This window comes from Pseudorca crassidens, chromosome 10 (assembly GCF_039906515.1).
Source record: "Pseudorca crassidens isolate mPseCra1 chromosome 10, mPseCra1.hap1, whole genome shotgun sequence".
NCBI classification, from domain to species: Eukaryota; Metazoa; Chordata; class Mammalia; order Artiodactyla; family Delphinidae; genus Pseudorca; species Pseudorca crassidens.
In genome coordinates, this window is record NC_090305.1 from 75416701 (window position 1) to 75435361 (window position 18661).

At 45.3% G+C, this 18661-nt stretch overlaps 1 protein-coding gene across 1 annotated transcript in view; it reads right to left on the reverse strand.

Moving 5' to 3' along the window:
• Nucleotides 1-232: 232 nt before the first annotated feature.
• Nucleotides 233-18661, reverse strand: part of IL17RD (interleukin 17 receptor D) — a 67219-nt gene continuing 48790 nt past the window's right edge. The window contains exons 4-13 of the mRNA XM_067754837.1: nt 17572-17690; nt 16938-17058; nt 14927-14971; nt 14690-14841; nt 13388-13453; nt 12456-12510; nt 11850-11960; nt 10877-11061; nt 7599-8535; nt 233-6637 (exon numbers count right to left, since the gene is read on the reverse strand). Of these exons, the coding sequence (XP_067610938.1) occupies nt 6525-6637; nt 7599-8535; nt 10877-11061; nt 11850-11960; nt 12456-12510; nt 13388-13453; nt 14690-14841; nt 14927-14971; nt 16938-17058; nt 17572-17690 (1904 nt within the window). The 3' untranslated portion in view covers nt 233-6524. The remainder of the gene's footprint in view (nt 6638-7598; nt 8536-10876; nt 11062-11849; nt 11961-12455; nt 12511-13387; nt 13454-14689; nt 14842-14926; nt 14972-16937; nt 17059-17571; nt 17691-18661) is intronic.

Consider the following 18661-nt stretch of genomic DNA (forward strand, 5'->3'; position numbering starts at 1 on the left):
TGTCCCTGCTCCAGACGCCATGGAGACAACAGGCACCTGCCCATTGGAGGGGGAGGTAAAGGGTCAAGGGCAGCAGGTTCACTTTCTCTAAAGTACAAGACAGACCAGCCACCCTGGCCTCCTCACCCTGCATAATCTCTCTCCTTCTCAGAGGGAGAGCCCACAGAAAATTGTGCTAGGAATCCCAGCTATTCAGGAAATAGGAAACATGATCTGGAAAAATGAGCCACCACAATCTTAAAACATTTTATTTGATTCAGAAATTCTACGGTACAAAAACATTTTACAAATGTCAGCTGTGGTCTACTATTTACAGAGTTATGTACAAATCAAATAAGATGATAACATTTTCAATGTAAAAATATAGCATAATGCTACAGTCTGCCAGTCAGTGCTCACTACTCCACCAAACCTCACAAAAGAGAAACTTAAAGATGAAACAAAGACAATGGCAATAACCACTGTTCCACAGGCTTTCCCCCCAGAACATAGTAGCAGGGAGCTTCTGCAGTGAAAAACAAAACAAAACAAACCAACAGTGAAAACAGAAGTTACCTACTCTCTAAATGAATACATTTGGTTTTTTACAAAAGTTTTTGCTCTCTCCAAACTCACTACATTTTTTTCTTAAGACAGAAAAAAGACGCTTGTTAAAAATAACATACGATTACACATTAGCATCATCCAATTGTAACTTTTCGTCTAATGACTGGAGCAGCCAACTGTGTCTATGTCACATACAGACAGAAGATAGCTTCTTTGAATCTTCTCAACTGAAATTGTCTTTGATAAATCATCACATATGCAGTCATACTGGTTTGCTTTTGTCAGACTTCTGCTTGTGCAAACCACAGTGCTTGGTCAGTTCAGAGCTATGGCTCCAGCCCTTTAGAAATGGAAAAGCTCTTTGAGGAGTCTGTGGTCCTCGCTGAATTTTGGAGAGGAGCTGAAGAGCAGGCGGGAAGACAACTGACCAAAATTCCCAAGAGGTCCTCACTCAACCTCTTAGCAAATTAGCCCTTAGCAACTGCTATTTCACCTGTGGCTAAACTGAAGTCTGCACCAGTTAATAATACTGTGAGTCCTGAATTAAAAGTAATGCCTAGAGATACATAAAAATAGAATCCAAAAGTGGAAGTGAGGGGTGGTTGCCACTCAGAAGGTAAGAGCTGGTCTTGAAGAGTATCTTGAAGAAGCTCAGGAATGACATCAGACACATCAGGAATAAGCACCAAGTGTTTAAACACAAGAGGGGAAAAAAACCCATATATGATAGAAGACTACTGCCAAGAAAAAAAACTGTGGTAATCAACTCACAAAATGAATTCAGGTGATATACCATTTTTTAAAAGTGCCTTTGTATTTTTAAGTAGTAAGAGAAGCAGGGTACATAAGAATGTCTCTGTTAATCCCCATCCTGAGCTTGGCCGTCACAAGGCACCAATGTGAATAAGGCACCACCTTCTATTTGGGCAACTAAACTGAGTGTGAAGCTGAGAAACAAAAGAGCAGTGAAAATTATTAAGCCCTTGGAAAACAAGAGCTGTGAGGAATGAGTAGGGGTGGGATTATTTATCACTGAAATAAAAACACCAGAGCGATGACTTCACTGTGGTTTTCAAATACACGGAAGGTGACCAGCTGTTCTTTTCCCACTACATGCTGAACAAAGGAAGGCTGGTTTGAATTTCTATAAGGAAGATGTACAAAGAACTATCTGATCAGCAGGGTAGGTTACAGACTCTCCTTCACTGAAAATCCAGAATCCCATCCACAGACACATGTCCGAAATAATTCATGCACAGCCTGTCTGACACCAGGGGGGTACATGCCAGATAATTCAAACTTTCTCTCACCCACAAAGCTCTGAAATCGGAATCAAAGCTATTGGCTTACAATCAGACTTCCTTTTATTTTCACCCTGACCCTGGAAAGGAGGTGATATAGTAAGGACGACCCAACACCCAAAAGGACTCCTAACTGATATCTCCATATACAGTTGCACACCTCCAAAACAGATCAATTCACAGATCATTTAAAACAGAAGACAAAGCATAGCTGGCTCTCGTGGACACTCAGGATTCCTTGCCCTACCTTCACAACGCCTGCTTTCCTTATTAGGTCTTGGCTTGAGCTCAGAATTACACGTCATCTATAACAGTGATTAAGCCAAGAGCTAAAACTATAAATAAGGTCCTTCAGGTGTGGAGCTTAAATGAAATTGCTCCAAGTGTCATATTTTTTAAATTGGGAGAACACAAATCTGATTTTGAAATAAACAACTGGCTTGTCTTTTTCTTAAGACATCATGAAGTGTAAAGAAGCAATCAAAAGATTTCAAATATATTCACAATCATATCAAATTTCTTTAGGGGAGCAATGGGTAAAAAAAGCAATCTAGCTCCCGGCTGCATTTAGTAAGAGCATTTTCTGGTGGCACCAGTCATCTGTAATTACCATGGATGCCTTTCTTTTCAAATCTTATAAGTAGAGGGGGCAAACTGAGAGCTACTGGGCCAAATCAGGTCCACCCATCTGTCCCGTTGGGCCTGAATTTAATTTAAAATTTTGTTTTTAATTTAGTTATCAATACCAAAAAAGAATCAGAATCTTTCATGTAAACATCCAGATTCTCAGGTTCTCTTGAAAAACGGGACAATCAGGAAACACTGCATGGTCACAACTGACTGGACTGGCTGCTCCCTGTAGGTGGGACAGAGGGTGTCCATTTGCCACAGTCCCCACTATGCCCTACTGTCTCTCTGACACCGAGAGAGCATGTCACTGCCATTTATCATCACCCCTTATTTATCATTACATTTGCTGTAGTGGGGCCCCCTGAAGGAACAGCATCTGTTAAATAAGAGCAGCACTCTTTACCAACAATATAAAAAGAAAAGGCTAATAATCTTCTCATTGGCATTGTCCACCTCCCTCCAATAAAGACCCAAAGAGCCAAATTAGTGTTGAGGTGGTTGGGGACTGCAGGGTTTTCTCTCTTTAGGGAGGAAAGTGTGACATTTCTTCTCCGGGAATAAAATAGGCTTTTCCTTCCTTTGTCTCTTTTAAAGGAAAAGATACTCAGCTCTGAAAAAAGGAAAAGTTCTGAAAATCACATAACCCCACAACTTTGGGGGGACAGTTTTCCTGTTTATTTGTGCTTAAATGAGGTAACCTGAGACTAGGGTTTTTTTTTTTTAAATGACACTAGTAGCTATAAAGTAGCACGACTAAACTTTGACAAACATACATGAACTTAAATTACTATATATTGATTCCAACGATGTCATCATTGCCTAGGACATTTTTTGAACTTCTGATCTGGGACTGTTCTCAGTTATTAATAATATGTCAACCAAAAACTCTGTCTGATGACTTACTGCCCCATCTCATTTTGGGCTCAAAATACTATTACCTGGCTGGGTCACCCGCCTAAGTACCTGGGCCTGGACCTGAATGACTTCTCATTCTCTCCGGAGATCTATATGCCTCAAAGGCCCAGGGCTCAGCCCTCTAGAGGACTCCTGCCCCAGTATGACTGGGCTGGGCCCATCCAGGTAGTCCCTGTTGCTTGTAGCTGACCTGAGAGAAGAACACACCTTTTCCTGGGCTTTCACCTCCCTGGTCACTCTCTTAGCAAAGCTTACTGTGTCAAATGCTAATGCGTCAGATGCGTCAGATGTGTAGGGCATTGGTGAGTTAAGATAAACAACTAGCTCCCTAACTTCAACTACCTGCACTGGTCTCCTGTACAGAGGACACCATCAGAGCCACAGAGCCTTTTACTCTCAGGATGAAGGCCTTTCACTGAGATCATCCCTATATTCTAGTTCTTGTTTCCCTAATGTCTAAAAGCCTGTGACTTGGCAGAACCTTTATCTGAATTCTGTCCTATCATTTTCACTGTCCACTCCATTTGTGAGTCAAAAATGCAGCTCTGCTTAAAATAAATGTTTTATTCCCGGCATGAGATGGGAGGGTTAAAAAAAAAAAAAGTGAAACTAATATGGCAAAACCAGGAATTTGAACTTCTCAACTATTCAGAGTTGGGCATTCATACTGTCGTTTCAATACTTGGTAAAACAGAGTTTGATTCTGCTGAACATCACAATCATTCGTATTTCAAAATAAGTACCCAAACCCCAAATCCAAACTAAAGCATCACCTCATTTTTGGACTATCACAATTTTCCCTTCTATTTTCATAAGTAAGCTCGCTGCCCACGCTCATGGAGCCCAGTTGATGTTTCCTCTCCAGTCCTTCACACTGTCCCTGGGGCCACTTTCTCAGAGATGCCTCCTTTCATGTGCAAAGCTGAGTATCTATCCTAAGGCAGCACCTAATGGTTCCTTTGGGGCATGCACCATTTCTCGGCTTCAATAAGAAATCACTGTGAAAATGTTCCAAAGTGAATTTTCGTACACCAATCTCCTTCACAGAACATATGCCAACAATAGAATGGCAGGACAGTCACGTGTGGGCAGGAGCTCTGTGCTCATCTCAGATTCCACGGTGACAACATGGAACATCTCTTCTCCAACAAGATGCCTGGTTTTATGGGGGAGACAGTTCTGCAGCCCACTTGTCTCTCCCTCAGAGCAGCTGCAGGAAACTTGATGCCAGAGAACAGACAAGCACGTTCTTCTCCCAAGAAGCTGCCAGCTGCCTTTACAGAGCAGGGAGTGTGGCATTTGCATCAAAGATAAACACAAACCTCTTCTTTCCATCAGGGGGGCAAACCTTCCCTTCCCCACCTGCTGGGCATGAGCCTGGAAGGAAAAGTCCTGCCCTCCCTACTTCCCACCCGGCCTTGGGATGTTTCTCAGTGTCCGCGCGTACCACTGGTCCTATTTGGTGAAGCAGTGAAAACCAGGGTCCCTGGGAGGGGTGCTGAGAAAACAGGGTGCCAAAATCCAGCAGCATCTATGAAAAAGGTGGAAAAAGACACTCACTCCCGCTCAAGGTCACGGGGAGGAGGAGGGAACAAGTATTTTCCCTTTGGAAACAAAAATTCTGTACAGAAGTCATTCATAAAAACAGAACATTTACTTCTCCTTTTTAAAGGAAATTCTTTCCTCTTAAGTTCTCAATATCTATTTTTGGCAGAATGGAGCACAAGAGACATCTTTCATTGGGTAAGTACAACAAAAACAAAGTGAAACCTGATTCACAGGCTGGGCTGCGGGGGGAGTACTTTAAGATTCAAGAATTTAATGATTTCAGGTGCCATGTCTTCCAAAGATGATACTCAAAGAGCACACTCATCTTTGTAACAATCCCTTCCTTTTCACCTTCGTAAAAAGAGGTTTGGGGCTTCCCTGGTGGCACAGTGGTTGAGAGTCCGCCTGCCGATGCAGGGGACAAGGGTTCATGCCCCGGTCCGGGAAGATCCCACATGCCGCGGAGCGGCTGGGCCCATGAGCCATGGCCGCTGAGCCTGTGCGTCCGGAGCCTGTGCTCCGCAACGGGAGAGGCCACAACACTGAGAGGCCCGCGTACCGCAAAAAAAAAAAAAAAGGAAAGAGGTTTGTCATTAGTCAAAACAAGTTCAGCAGATTAAGTGACTACCACCTCCACCTACTGCCGTATGTCAGTGGATTCTGATCCCTAACATTCCGGACACAGCTTTAGACCAGAGGCCAACCAAAGCAAAAATTACAACTTCCAGTAATACAGTCCAGTTGGGTATCAGTCTCTTAAAAATAAACTTCCAGGCACCAACATCTGAGATTCAGCACAGTAAATATAACCACAGGAAACCTCGCAGGGAGATCTGGCCCCTCCGTGATGCCTATTCAGATCAAGATGTGGCCCTGGTGCCTTCTGCACATTGACCAACCCATCTCAGAAAGAATGGTCTACGTGGTCAGCCTGGCCCTGCGGCTCCCTCCTCAGCCAGATATGCCACCTGCTAATACATAAAAACTCATTTTTATGAAAGGTGATTGAATATTCAGTCACCTTCTTGACCTTTGACTCAGAGCTTTTTTAACACCCATGGCATTGTAAATGGTACCATAAATTCCACGTCAAAAATGGAAAAGAACATCATCTGTAACAACATGGATTCCAGAGAGACTGGCACTTGATTTCCATGGCTGTAGTGGCGTCAAAAGTGCTTTTTCCACAAAGCATTTCAAATCAAAGTAGCCAGTAGTGAATAGGCAAAGTTTGCACAGATAAATTAAGTCTGAACAATCAGTGTGGGTATTTTCCTGTTTCTCTTTACATGTTTCCTCCCTACCTCTCAGAACTGGCTCTAATTCAGTCTGCCCCAACATGGCAAGCTGCTGTCAGACATAATGGACATGCCTTTCAGAGCTCCACATGGTTTCAGAAAACTGGAGACTGCCAATATACCTGGTAGAGAAGAGAAGCAAGGACAGCAAGTACTGGCCAGGATTTCATTCTGAATATCCTTGTAAGAGACCTCAGCTCCAAGTGGGCCACATACCCAGAGAGACGAGCTGGGGAACCAGAGAGAGGCGGCAGCTAAAGTGGCAATGCTTAGACCCTTCGTTTTGTTACAAAGGAGCGACCGTGTGGAGTTCACCAGTGTAGCTGCAGCAACCAGGTTCTGCTTTGCATGCCCCAGAGGCGAGGAGCTTGGAAGGAAGGGCGGGAGGGTCCTCCTCACCTAAGAAAAGAAGAGAGGGCAGAACCACACGTCATTGCACTTCAGTGGGCTGGACACTCAGGCCAGAACGAAGCTGGATCTGGGTTTGAACCACTCACGCTGTACAAGTGAGGCAGGCATCCCAGTCAGCTCAAGACTGCGCATTCTCATCCTGCTAACAGGTTCTAGTTCCCTTAGCTGAGGATCCAGGTTTTGCGTGCATGACTCCAACTAGTCATAGGCACAGTAAGAGTAGCTCCAGACAGCATCCTGTAAGGGTTCCCTGGGTAAGCAGGCCCTCCTACCTGGAGCCTGCGCTGAGCTAGAATGGAGAGAATACTGTGCCCTGTGAACTCCAGGTTCAATACATGTGGCTTTAAAGACTTGGGAAGGTGGAGGGTGGTGAACATCACAAGTCCCAACAAAGATACAGGTCCACAGACCCTCATCTGACACCCTTGGGGACCAATGTGTTTGGTTTGGTTTTACAGTGGTTTTTTTTTAAGTCTTTATTGAATTTGTTACAATATTGCTTCTGTTTTATGTTTTGGTTTTCTTGGCCACGAGGCATGTGGGATCTTAGCTCCCTGACCAGAGATCTAACCAGCACCCCCTGCATTGGAAGGTGAAGTCTTAACCACTAGACCACCAGGGAAGTCCCGGGCCCAGTGTGTTTCGGCATTCAGATGTTTTCACAGTTTAGAAAGGCGACATAATGAACATACTGTATATTACATAAGATGGTACCAGGCAGCTCACCATAATTTACCAACAGTATTTCTGCAGCTCACACACGTGAACATTCCCATTACCTGGGATCAGCAGAGACTATGCATGGAGTTTTGTTACTTCCCATCGGGCTGCCGAATAAATTTGCACCGAAATTAGCAAAAAGCTTTCCTGGATTTTGGACTCATGGGGCAAGGCCGTGGCCTGCATCAGGAACCCGACCCACCGACCCTCCCGGCTCCACGCGCCTTACCCAGGCCTGATGAGGACGACAGGCTCTCTGTCAGCGAAGACGTCTCCGTCTGGTCCGTGGAGAGCCCTTCCATCAGGGGCAAGGACAATTCGGACGAAGGCACGGACGAGTCGTAGATGCCCGAGTCCCGTGGCATGTCCGAGGGGCCAGCAGCTTTCACCGCGTGCAGCAGGGGCCGCAAGACCGCGCTGGCGCCCGGCACGGGCCCAGCCTCCGCGTCTTCGTCCGGAGCGAACTGCGAGCCCTCAGAGTGCGGGTCGGCCGGCGCCCCGGAGCCAGCGGCCTCGGCCTTGAGACAGAAGTCGCTCTCCGGCCCTGGCTTGCACAGGACTTCGTTTAAAACCAAGCCTGAGTCAAACTTCTTCAGAACCGGTTCCCGGTAGCGGAGTGGGGGGAGATGGAAGGGAACAAACTGCTTCTCAAACCAGTCAGGCTCCTCGTCGATAAACCGGTGCATGTTGCAAATGGCGACGTATAGGGAGCGGCCCGATTTGCTCCGGAAGTAGTTCCTCCTGCTAATGCGTCCGGGCTGCAGCCCCGGCTCCTGGGGGCTGAGGTCCTGGGAATGCAGGTGGGAGCAGAGCTGGGGAAGGTGGTCCATGAGTTTGTACTTGGTGCTCAGGTCCAGGACACCGGGAACGTCTCCCTCGCAGGAATAATCGAAGTAGACGGCGATGAACTTGCTGAGCGCCGTGGATGAGCTCTGCTTGGCTTGGCGGAGCTTCTCAGCGATGGTAGACACCGCCACCAGGAAGAGCTCCCCTTTCCCCGAGCCTCGGGCGCCTCCTTTGTGCTTGTAGTTCTTCTTGTCTACGAAGTATTTCATGCCTTTGGAACACACCACGATGATGAACTGGGACTCGTGGATCTTCTGGATGACCCATTCTCTCTGCCCTTCTCTGCAGAGGCTGAAGTCTTCCCACAAGTCCAGAGCGACCTGGAAAGGGAGCAGAGAACCTCACTCACCTGTACAGCTTAGAGAGTCGAGTGACAAGAATGGGAATGTTACAAGAAGGGCACATCATCTGCCCCAAATCATTACTAGCACTGCTATATGCAGGCTTCGGGTTGCCCAGTTCCAAGGAACAGCTAACATTCCATGGGCGACCGTCACACACAGGCCCTCTGTATCATGCCCTCATTTTAGCATAATGTGGGATCTTTACCACTCCCACCCTACAAAGAGACAGAAGCACAGAGCGTCTAGCAACCCACCAAAGTTACATATTACATGTGGGGCCTTCAACTGACTTAGAGTGTGATAGGGAGCATGGAATACAGAGGCAGTGGGAGTGGGTCTATCTGATGAGTGAGGCTGCCTGGATGAGGGGCAGATCCTGGAGAGAGAACTGGAAGGTGGTGATAGACGGGTGTGGGTGAGGGATCTCAAAGTGGGCTGGGAAATGGGGTTCAGGTCTGGATGCCAGAGTCACCCACCCATGCTGCTGGCTGACTCAATGACAGAGTGTGACTGACAAAGAGGACCTCCCTGGCCTCTCACACAGCCCTGGAGTCAGCCTACTGTTTACCAGGTGATCAGTGCATGGAGAGGAAGGTGATGAGCTGCCGTAACATGGCCATTCTGGTTCACTCACTTGGAGTGACCGGCACCTCTCACCACTTCTCAGCAGTCTACAGGGCCACATCCCTACGAGACCCCTACGAGGCCTTTAACCCCTAGGGGAGGTCTCATAGGGAGTCTGGGGTGGGGCACTGACAAAGAAAAGAACACAAGGTATGCGTGGCCCCTCAGAGGGCTTCCCCTTCTCAGACCATCTTCATCTGATTCTGCTGAAAACGTCTCGGCAATTATATCAGCCTCTTTCCTTCTGTAGTTCAGAAATTAACTCTCAGTGCCTATGACAGTCACTTATGTGGAAGGGGGCTCTGAGATGACTTTGCCTTCCTCTTTTGCTCTAAAGTGTTACCAAGGGAAGAAAGCCCCCAACATCCCTCCAGCTGCTGAAAATAATCCTGAATTGTCTTACATTTTCCTTAATTCCCACTAACACTACGCATTCTGAAAGCTAACTGGGAATATATACTAAGCACTTTAAAAATGTTCCTGTCTGACCCAGCAATTCCATTTCCGGGTATCCACCACTGGAATGGGGCAAAATTGAAATAATGAGATGTTTAACAATTAGAAAAAACTCAATTACGGTGAATCATTAATATGGATCAAGAGTCTGTTTAAAACTGCTGTTTACAGAGAACTGCTAAGAGTGTAAAAAGTTACTGAGTGAAGAGACAGAAAAAAATAATTCCAATCCATCCAAAATGCAGATCTATATGTACGAGTTCATCTATGCAGAAAAAGACTAGAAGGAAATACAGCAGTTTTAACTGTGGTTCCTCTATTCTCCAGGTTAAGATTACCATCCATTTTGAAATTTGTCATCCTTTTCTAGTTTCCAAATTTTCTATTACACTCATAACTGGAAGGCTTCCCCCCGCCGCCGAGGCTAGTCACTTACAAAGCAGAGCAGAAGGGTTGTCAGTATCTGAAGACTGTGTGCCACCTGCGGGTCCGCACCAGTTTTTCAGTACACAGGCTGATCTGCCAACGTCTAGACCTTCATATATTAGGAAACCCGGCCAGCCTTGTAAACATGCTTAACTGACACTAGGGGACAGCCTCACCATGTGGAGAGAGTCTAAGAAACCCACCAGTCCTCAGTTTCAAAGCACAAATAACTTCCAATTACACAATTATTGTACAATTCTTGCATTTGTAAGAAACAGTGTGCCTTCCATGAGAGCTTCAAACTTCACTCTAAAACGAACACTATGACATTATAGAAAAGCTACATATTAACAGCTTAATTCAAGAGAACAGGCAAGAAACCAGAGGAAACCATTTGAGTACTTAACATATTATTGTTTTCCCTTATTTGCCAAGCTCCCCCTCCAAAACTGTCTAAACTCACCTCTTTACTTGCCATTCTCTCTTTGACCCTCCAGTGCTCTCCAGGATGTCTTGAGTGACCTCCTCCCACCGGCCCCATTGCACGCTCCCAGGGCAGCTGCCATTTCCTCCACCATCCTGTCCCGCATTCCCCCGAGGTCTTTTTAATGCTTAAAACACTTCCTGCCAGGTGGGTGCCACTCAAGGCTTTTGAGCAGGAGTATGTCAGGGTTAGAACTAAGTGTCAGCAAACATTTAGTGCTGGTGATGGGTAGGCCAGGCTGAAAGAAGAGTGCAAGGCTGACCCTAGTTTGGAAGCTAGGCATTTAGCACATGTCCCGCCCAGAAAAAAAGACTTTAGATTCCTCACCTCACAGCCACAGAAGTCCTGGAGGAAGTAGGCAAAACACTGGACGACGTTCATGTGATTCTGGCCATCTTTACTGGAATAGCAGAGGAAGACCTTGGGCCGTGGCCGGAGCCTCTCCCTGGGAAGTGCCGTGATGTACGTGGAGGACTCAGAACTCTCTTCATCTAAATGTGAATATATATTTTCTAAAGTGGAAAAGAAGATAGGGTTGGCTCCCACGAGCAAAGCTCTGTCCTGTTCCCTACAACTCGGGACCTAATGCTGTCTTCAAGAAACAACAGTCACCATGTCACCTAGAGCACTCCCAGCTCCCTAATTCCACCAGCCCCTTGGGTCACCTCTGGGAATGGGACAGCTAGTTTCTGCAGTGGAGGCAAAAATGGACAAAATTTGTTCTTCACCTGAAACTGACCTCAGGCAAGCCAAGAGCACTGCAGCACCACCCCACCCTCTTGCAACTGAGTGCACCTACTACATCATTAAGCATCAGCAGAGGTGACCTTCTTTAAAACAAAAAAACTTTCATTGAAGGGTGTTTTTTTTTGTACAAATTACAAAGGTAAAGTCCATAAATCTTAAGAGTACATCTCAATAACTTTTATCTAAGAATACACCTGTGTAACCGCCACTCAGATTAAGATATATTTCTAAGTTCCCCAGAAGCTTCTCTCCCGACGTCAGACTTCTATAAGTGATAAAGCCCTACCTCTTCCCTTACTCACACCTTTAGTCTTCCTTTATGCTCGTGAATTTACCATCCTGAGTTTGAGAAGAGAAGTATGCCTGTCCTTTTAGTGGCTCCTGAGGTTAAAAGTCAAATTTTTTAATTCTGGGAACTACAGCAGCCAGGGAACTCACTACAGGAGCTGTGTGGCTTCCCAGTCGCCTGCCTGGAGGGACCAAGTGCTGCCAGTCTCCCTCTGTTGGCCCTAGACCTGCCAATATAGGAAGAACACACCACACAAAGATATACCTTGCTGCTTCTTGCGGCACATCACCGTGAACAGCGTCGCAAATGCCGATATGACAACCAGCGGCACAGTGATGGCAACAGCTCTGATGGGCCCAGCCCATTGGGAATACACTGGGAAATTTCAAAGGGAAGGCTTTTAGACTTAAGCAGTATAACAGGTTCAAAGAGAAACAATTTTTTTTCATTTTTAAACATAAGCCACATAACAGGTTCTAAGACTCCTTGACCACTTTTCTCTAGTACCGATTTGGTGATTATAAAAGTATTCATTTTAAAAGACTGTAGAAGACAATTCAGTAGTTAGAGTCCGCTGAGACAATAAATACCTTTGAGTGAGAATTTGCCTAGGGAAATCTCCCCTCCCACCACTTTTCTTCTGAGGACAATTGACTATTTATCTGGTCCCAGCAACACACACAACACCCTGGCTTTGATCTGGGCGTCAACATTAGGGTGGAAGGAAAGTCAGATTTGATGGAACATCATTTAAGAATGAGGAGCTCAAGTGTTTTCTTTTTGTAAACCATGAAGTACAGAAAGCATCGAATACCTTGGTCCACTCTGTAGTCCAGAGGCAGCATTTCCAACAAACAAACAAAATCTTACCTGGTTTTAAGGCATAATGCATCACTTTTCTTGTCATATTAGTGTCATCCACCAGCTGCAAAACAGAGGATGCTGTATTACTTTTTTTAAGTGATAGCATCTCAACAGATTTCATTCATTCTTCCATCTGTGGGCAGTGGGGCGAGGGAGAGGAGAGCTGCTGCGGCCTGTGATCATTTTCAAGCTGAGATTAGATATTAAGAGTCAGATTCATCTCTATATATACCAACCAATACTAATATATATAGGATGGATAAACAACAAGGTCTTACTATATAGCACAGGGAACTACATTCAATATCCTGTGATAAACCGTAATGGAAAAGAATATGAAAAAGAATATAGGGACTTCCCTGGTGGTCCAGTGGTTAAGACTCCATCTTCCAAGGCAGGGGATGACAGTTCAATCCCTGGTCGGGGAACTAAGATCCCACATGCCGCGGGGCAACTAAGCCCACAACTTCTGAGCCTGCACACCTCAACTAGAGAGCCCGCGTGCCGCAACTACAGGGCCCACGCGCTTTGGAGCCTGAGCTCTGGAGCCCATGAGAGACGCTCACATGCCACAATGAAAGATCCCACGTGCTGCAACTAAGACCCAACTCAGCCAATAAGTAAGTAAGTAAATAAATAAATAAATAAATAAATAAGTAAATAAGAATATATAGGGAATTCCCTGGCGGTCCAGTGTTTGGGGCTCCATGCTTCCACTGCAGGGGGCATGGGTTCAATCCCTGGTCAGGGAACTAAGATCCCACACGCCATGCAGCATAGCCAAAAAAATTTTTTTAATTGAAAAAAAAAGAATATATATATTTATAACTGAGTCACTTTGCTGTACAACAAAAATTAACACAATATTGTAAATCAACTATACTTCAATAAAATTTAAAAAGAATAAAAATAATAGGGCTTTCTTGAGTTGTACGTACCTCAATTATATAATCCCCAGGAGATACATTTTGAAGGAGGCAGCTGGTTGTCTCTGTATTTTGCTCCTGCAAAGAAACAAATAACACTTTAAAACTTTCTTCTTAGATAAAGGTCATCGGGACCCCTCTCTTCTGTCCTAGAACTGAAGGAGCCTTGCCACCAGTTTCAGTCATGTTTTCAGAAGATGTCAGTTGGAACAGAAAGCAACTGTGCTTATCTGCCAGGGTATCTGAACTTCATTTTGATAAAAGGCCCAGGAGAGCCTGGGACCCCTGTCATATTCTATGCTTGGCTGGTGGTGCCCTGAGCAGCAATTTTTTATTTGAAGACAAAGAAACCAATTAGGATACCTTTTACTTAATAAAAGGATGGGGAAAGAAACTACACTTCCATGTTTGTGCATATTTTATTTGCTATAATTTTAACTTGAGCGGAAGGTCAGTGACAGAGGTGACAGCCAGCAGGAAAACAGAACTCGACACACAGGAGCACATCTACTTCTGCCACTATGACCAAAAACCTCTCTTGGTGCTCTCATGGGATAATCTAGCAGTCTTGTGAACTTCCACGAAACATTTCCCACACCCCCGACCACCTCTAGTTTAAGAACTTGGTTACTGAATTTCTACTTCACCTTGGCCTCTGTGTAAAATCACTAGCCACTGACATGCTAATGGCTTGTCTCCTAGATGTGTTTTTTTTCACTTACTAACTGTGAGGCCTTCAGCAGCAGTCCAGGTGACCTCCCTGGGCCACAGGTTCCCCAGCTCTAAAGTGGGGATAACAGCAGCCTTTGTTCCATTGAGCTGTAAGGATTCAATGACCACAAAGCTTGGTAACTGGCACACAGTGAGCACCTGATTCATGCTTAAAATATGGAAGAACAGGGACTTCCCTGATGGTGCAGCGGCTAAGACTCCACGCTCCCAGTGCAAGGGGCCCGGGTTCGATCCCTGGTCAGGGAACTAGATCCTGCATGCTAAAACTAAGACCTGGCACAGCCAAATAAATAAATATTAAAAAATAAAATACAGAATAGACCACAACTACTTCATTGTTTCAGTTCCTTGGTAATACTTTATCTGCTACATCTCCACTGGGACAGCTACGGTAGAGATAACTAGGGAGTGAGGGATGACTCGGGATGGCCCTGAGACGCACCCAGTGATAACATTCTGGAGTGTCTACCAACTGCTCAGAATCCACAAAGCCTAATGTTCACAGTGAACCATCCAAATTCCAGGGCCCCAGGGGTCATTTTAAAACACAGAGTATTCCTTTATGCACAACTAGCAGCTCACCTGTTTACAGGTCTTTCGCTTGAAGGGTCCTTCATGCTTGAGCTTATAATGAAGATAGAAGAAACGGAAGCCAAAGGCGTGGGGTGCGTGGTCGAAGGACACCTGCATGTCTGAACCGTGCTGGGTGATGTTGAGGTTCCGAGGCTTCCAGACTGGGAGGAGGAAGGACCAGAGTGAGCATCCTGAGGCTGCCCCGACACCACTAGAGACTTGACAGACAAGGACAGCTATACTTACAGGGTTTACAGGCCAGGTTGTCCGGCTGCAATAGCAGGTCACAGGCTATTAAGAAAGATGCATATTTTTAGTTTTAGCACAGTTTGACATTTTCCTCATCCAACAGTTCAATACAATATAAATATATGGCACTGGGTATTGCTGGAAAGAATGTAAAATGCATCAACTGCATCAACTCAGCAATGATTTTCAGTAGAGCCCAGTTGTATCTTATGAAAATTTGAATTGTACAATATAAAAGTATTAATGCAGTTCACTTTATGCCACATAAATGGAAACAATACTAAAGTCAGCCAGATTTTAAAAGCTTCTTAAAGGCCACAGCCAAAGGCAGCAAGACCTATATTCATGCTTCTGCCCCATGGGGACTCTGTTTTAGCTGTAGACAGAAATGATGCCATCCCCTGCCCCACTGTAAACTGTTTAGGCACAAGAGAACTTTAGAGTGATCCTGATAATTTATCTTGAGGTTATTTTAACCTTAGCTATAGCACTCTAACTTTTGATGGAATCTTTTTGATGGAATCTAAAAATGACATCCAAGCACCTACTAAGTAGTAGCAACAGTACTGAAAACCAGGCAGCAAAGGCAGTAGCTTTGAAATAGGATTTAAATGTGATAAAAACACAAGAGAGGCACTATATGCCATGTTGCTAACCCAGGGAGAACCCTCTGGAAAATGATCTTACAATGCCAAGAAAATCAAAGGCAGCATCAAGGTCACAATGCACTGAAATGGTGATAAATGCACCACCTGCCTCACCCCAAAATAGACATTGATTCCAATGAGGAAAATTAAATCTTAAAGTAGGCGAGTTTTGATTTAAGCAATCTTTCCATAAACACGTTCTTTGAATCCTCTATCTGGTTGTTATGTGTAAGGCATCGAAAGATGCTGTACAACGTACATGGTCTCTGCCCTATGGAATCTTATTTTAATTAAGAAAATGAAATCAACTGTTATGAAATGACTTTGCTGCATAGAAAACAACCACAGTTTAAAAAAAAAGAAAAGAAAAGAAAAGAAGGAAACCACCAGAGTAAGAATTCTGCAAAGGGAAGCACGGATGTAGGCTGGCGTTGAGAACAAAAACATCACAGAGGGATGAGGACGGCAAGCAGGCCACATAGGAGGGGGTGTCAGATTGGACAACCATCCAAGGCCTGGAAAGACGGACCAAGAAAGCAAGAGGGAAACACTGGGGTCCAGAATGCCAGGGCACCAAATTCATCAGCAATTCAGGCCGATGAAAGGCACACCACACTGTGTGCAGAACAGATGGAAAGGGAGAGCCCGACAGAGAAGGGAATCCAGCATGGTTGGCTTGAGAGTGTGTACTCCAGAGTCAGGCTCCTTGGGGTTCAAATCCCAGCTCCCAACAGGCCCTTTAACCTCTCTATGTGTGATTCCACATCTAATAAGTGGGGACGGTAAGATTAAGTTCTTTGGAGGGTTGTCATGGAGGTAAACTGCATTAATATTTGGAAAATATTTACAACAGAGCATTAATATTTGGAAAGCATTTATTTAACACAAATGTTAAATAAATAAACTTTCTAGAACGAGGTAACCTCAGGGATACTGCCTAATTTTCTTAATCTAATCCTGAAAATGACAGGCAATCACTCACAGAGGCCACCCTCCTGATGACAGGTACACGATAGAATCATTTCATGCTCTACCCTTTACCTTGAAATCAACTTATATTTTGTATTCCGGTTTTTTTTTTTATCAAAGTATTTTAATACATGGCTGCCTTACAGCACCTTCAAAAAAATCAACCACCATGTCTACTCCAGAACAAGCCAGGAATGGGTGTCTCTGGTTAGATGCACACTGCCTGGGCCAAATCTTAATTCTAAAAGTTGCTTTTCTGAATGCTTTTTCTCTTCCCCATGCTAGTTTCATACTAGTATTTCATGTGCTCTTGAACACATCTCTGTCGAAAAGTCATTAAAAGCCGGAGAAATGTCTCCCCACGGGAAACAGGCAGGGAAGACCATACTCACTGCGGGTTCTGAAGAAGAAAGGGTGATAATTGCTTTCATTTTTAATGGAAGGAAAAGGGACAATCTTTACAAAGTAATCTGTTTCAAATTTCATATTCAGGAAAGGCTGAGATTCCACTCCCTAAAAGGGAACAAAAATACATGTGATGTCACGGAGAAATCACCCACCCCTCCACCTACATGCAAGAGCTCCGGTCTGCCCTGACGGTCACACAGACACAGTTCTAGGGCTGGGGGACGTGTTGCGGGGGGGGAAGGAGGAAGTCCAGAAAGTTTCCTTTCTGGACCAAGTTTAGGTTTGGACCCCTAACTGAAAAGGAAGATGGGCACCGCTGTCTGTTCTTCGGCAATGAAGCTGTGGCACAAAGTTGGTGGGGAGGAGCCTACATCCACTCCTGAGGGCTCAAAGCCACCTTCCAGGACTGCTGCTCCAGCGTGTAACCTGAGAGGTGTGTTTGTTTACCACCAAGAGGTGCTGGAGGGTTTCTGGGAGTGCAGAGCAGGATCGCCCACCTTGGCAGGTGGGGTGGACCCCACAGCCCCTTCTCCTCCAGTTTCACAGGCTTTCAATGGACCATTCAGCCCCCAGAACAATAGTGTGTCTTCAGGAGCACATTCCCCGCGTGTGACTTACAGCTCGTTTGAAGCTACTGTTGAGCTGCTTCGGGTCCTTTAGAATCAGTTGTTGGCACTGTCTTCCCTCTGACTTCAGCTCCTCCAGTACTACCCGAAATCCTTTTAGGAATTCGATGCCTAAGCAAAGCAGAATGCTTTTATTAAAAGTGGACCTAATTACTTCTGAACGCACTTTCCTCCCTCCAAGATTACCATCCTCTCCACCTACACAACAGAGTTAAAGGAATTCTAACTCTAGCCGGAATATCTGAGTGTACAGAAAGGAAAAATAAATACCCTGCATTCCTCTGGTACAGGCCAGGTGATTTGCTCTTTCCCACCATTACTAATTAATAAATCTCTCATCCAGCCAGCCAGTGCACAAACGCCCATTGCCTCTATGACATGAGGGTTCATATATTTAGACTCAAGTCACAATTGATCATAAAAGTCTGCAGTGGAATATATAATTTCTAGGTCATTAAACAAGGTGTATTCAGCTGATGATCATTCCCAATGCTGACCAGGTACTCCCCCCAAACCATGTTTCAAATACTTTCCGTTTTAGTCCTATATTTGCTTGCATGTTTCACTGAGCAACGGAGAAAATTCCCAACAAAGTGTGTGTCTGCACACAAGGGGTTCCTAGGCTTGAGATTAAATAGCTTAGGAGAATGCCTATGTGAGTTACAAAGCGGTTCTTGCTCTAATCATGCCTGAAAGGCCGACACCCAAGAGCTGCCCAGTGTGTGCTCTTCATACAGCCCTCAGAGGCCCCGAGACGCCCACAGCGCCGCTGAAAGGCACCGGCCCAGCCTCCCGCCACCTGAGCTTCCCCTGCTGCACGTCCAACTAGCTGCTTTCAAAAGGATTAAGCTCTGATGGCCACGAGAGCCGGTACTGGGGCTTCGTATCCCATGGAGACTGGAGTGGTCCAACTGCAGCTGGAGCTCCCCGAAGCCGGCCTCAACTGGTGAGATATCGATTTCGCATTCTTTCGGAACACTAGACAAGGAGACATTTTCAACCCTTCCCCTCCCAGGGCAAGAATAATTACACAGGATGCAATTAACCAGGTGGGAAAATTATCAATGGCAAAGGCCAGGGAA